This window comes from Pseudoliparis swirei, unplaced genomic scaffold, assembly GCF_029220125.1.
Source record: "Pseudoliparis swirei isolate HS2019 ecotype Mariana Trench unplaced genomic scaffold, NWPU_hadal_v1 hadal_114, whole genome shotgun sequence".
NCBI classification, from domain to species: domain Eukaryota; kingdom Metazoa; phylum Chordata; class Actinopteri; order Perciformes; family Liparidae; genus Pseudoliparis; species Pseudoliparis swirei.
Window position 1 is genome coordinate 1 of NW_026613350.1, and position 1,000 is coordinate 1,000.

At 55.3% G+C, this 1,000-nt stretch overlaps 1 protein-coding gene across 1 annotated transcript; it reads right to left on the reverse strand.

Annotated features, from left to right (window-relative positions):
- Window positions 1–123: 123 nt before the first annotated feature.
- On the reverse strand, window positions 124–974 carry LOC130191495 (nebulin-like; the record flags this gene model as incomplete). The annotated part of the gene is made up of 4 exons (XM_056411110.1): window positions 892–974; window positions 521–625; window positions 328–435; window positions 124–240 (listed from the first exon to the last, which is right to left on the reverse strand). Coding segments are annotated over exons 2-4 (243 nt in total), but the record flags the coding sequence as incomplete, so codon positions are not given.
- Between the last annotated feature and the right edge of the window lie 26 nt (window positions 975–1,000).

Sequence of the window (1,000 nt, forward strand, 5' to 3'; positions counted from 1 at the left end):
AGTGGACTGACGGATGGTTTAACTAGTAATATGTACTAGTACGTATCAGTACATACTAGTATGTACTGATATGTAGTGGTACGGTCCGTTCCTACACATTTAAATAGGAGTCATGTGACCCACATCACTGAGGATGGTTCCGGCGTAGCGCAGCTGCCTGAGCAGGGGGTTCTCCGTGGCGGGCAGCGTGTTGTAGTCGGCCTCCGCTTTGCCCTTCTCGTAGTCCTTCTTGTAGTGGACCTGGACCCAGGAGACACACAAAGCTTAGAGCCAGCAGGACCCCGTGGACCGGCTCAGACCGGCTCCGGCTCCTGGCCCTCGCCTCACCTGGCTAGCGGCGATGCGGGCCTTCTTGTTGGAGTGGTAGACGGGCGTGTCCGTCTGCATGAAGTAGATCTGGTCCTTCTTGTCCTCGTAGTCCTGCGTGTAGCGTTTCTGAAGGAGGAGAAAAGGATGGTGAGACTCAGGCCACGCCCTTCAAGAAGCTCCGCCCCCTTCCCCTTCAGGTGATGTTCTTTACACTGCTCAGGTTCTCCATGGCCACCCTGGCCGTGGCCACGTCGAAGTACGGCGTCTCGCACCATTGGCCCTTCACGTTCTTATTGTAGTCCTCCTTGTACTGGAGCTGGAGACAGAGAACTCAGGTCAGAAGATGAGGTCACACAGGAAGGACTCGAGTCAGAAGATGAGGTCACACAGGAAGGACTCGAGTCAGAAGATGAGGTCACACAGGAAGGACTCGAGTCAGAAGATGAGGTCACACAGGAAGGACTCGAGTCAGAAGATGAGGTCACACAGGAAGGACTCGAGTCAGAAGATGAGGTCACACAGGAAGGTCTTGAGTGAGGTTGTACAGCCTGTTCTACGCTCTTGAACAGCTGCTTCTCTTACGTCACTGCGCTGCCTGGCCACTCTCCGGGCCAGCTCCACTTCCGGGGGATCAGCCAGAGAGGTGAACTTGGCCTTGTGGGCTTCGTGACCCTTCTTGTAACGGATCTGC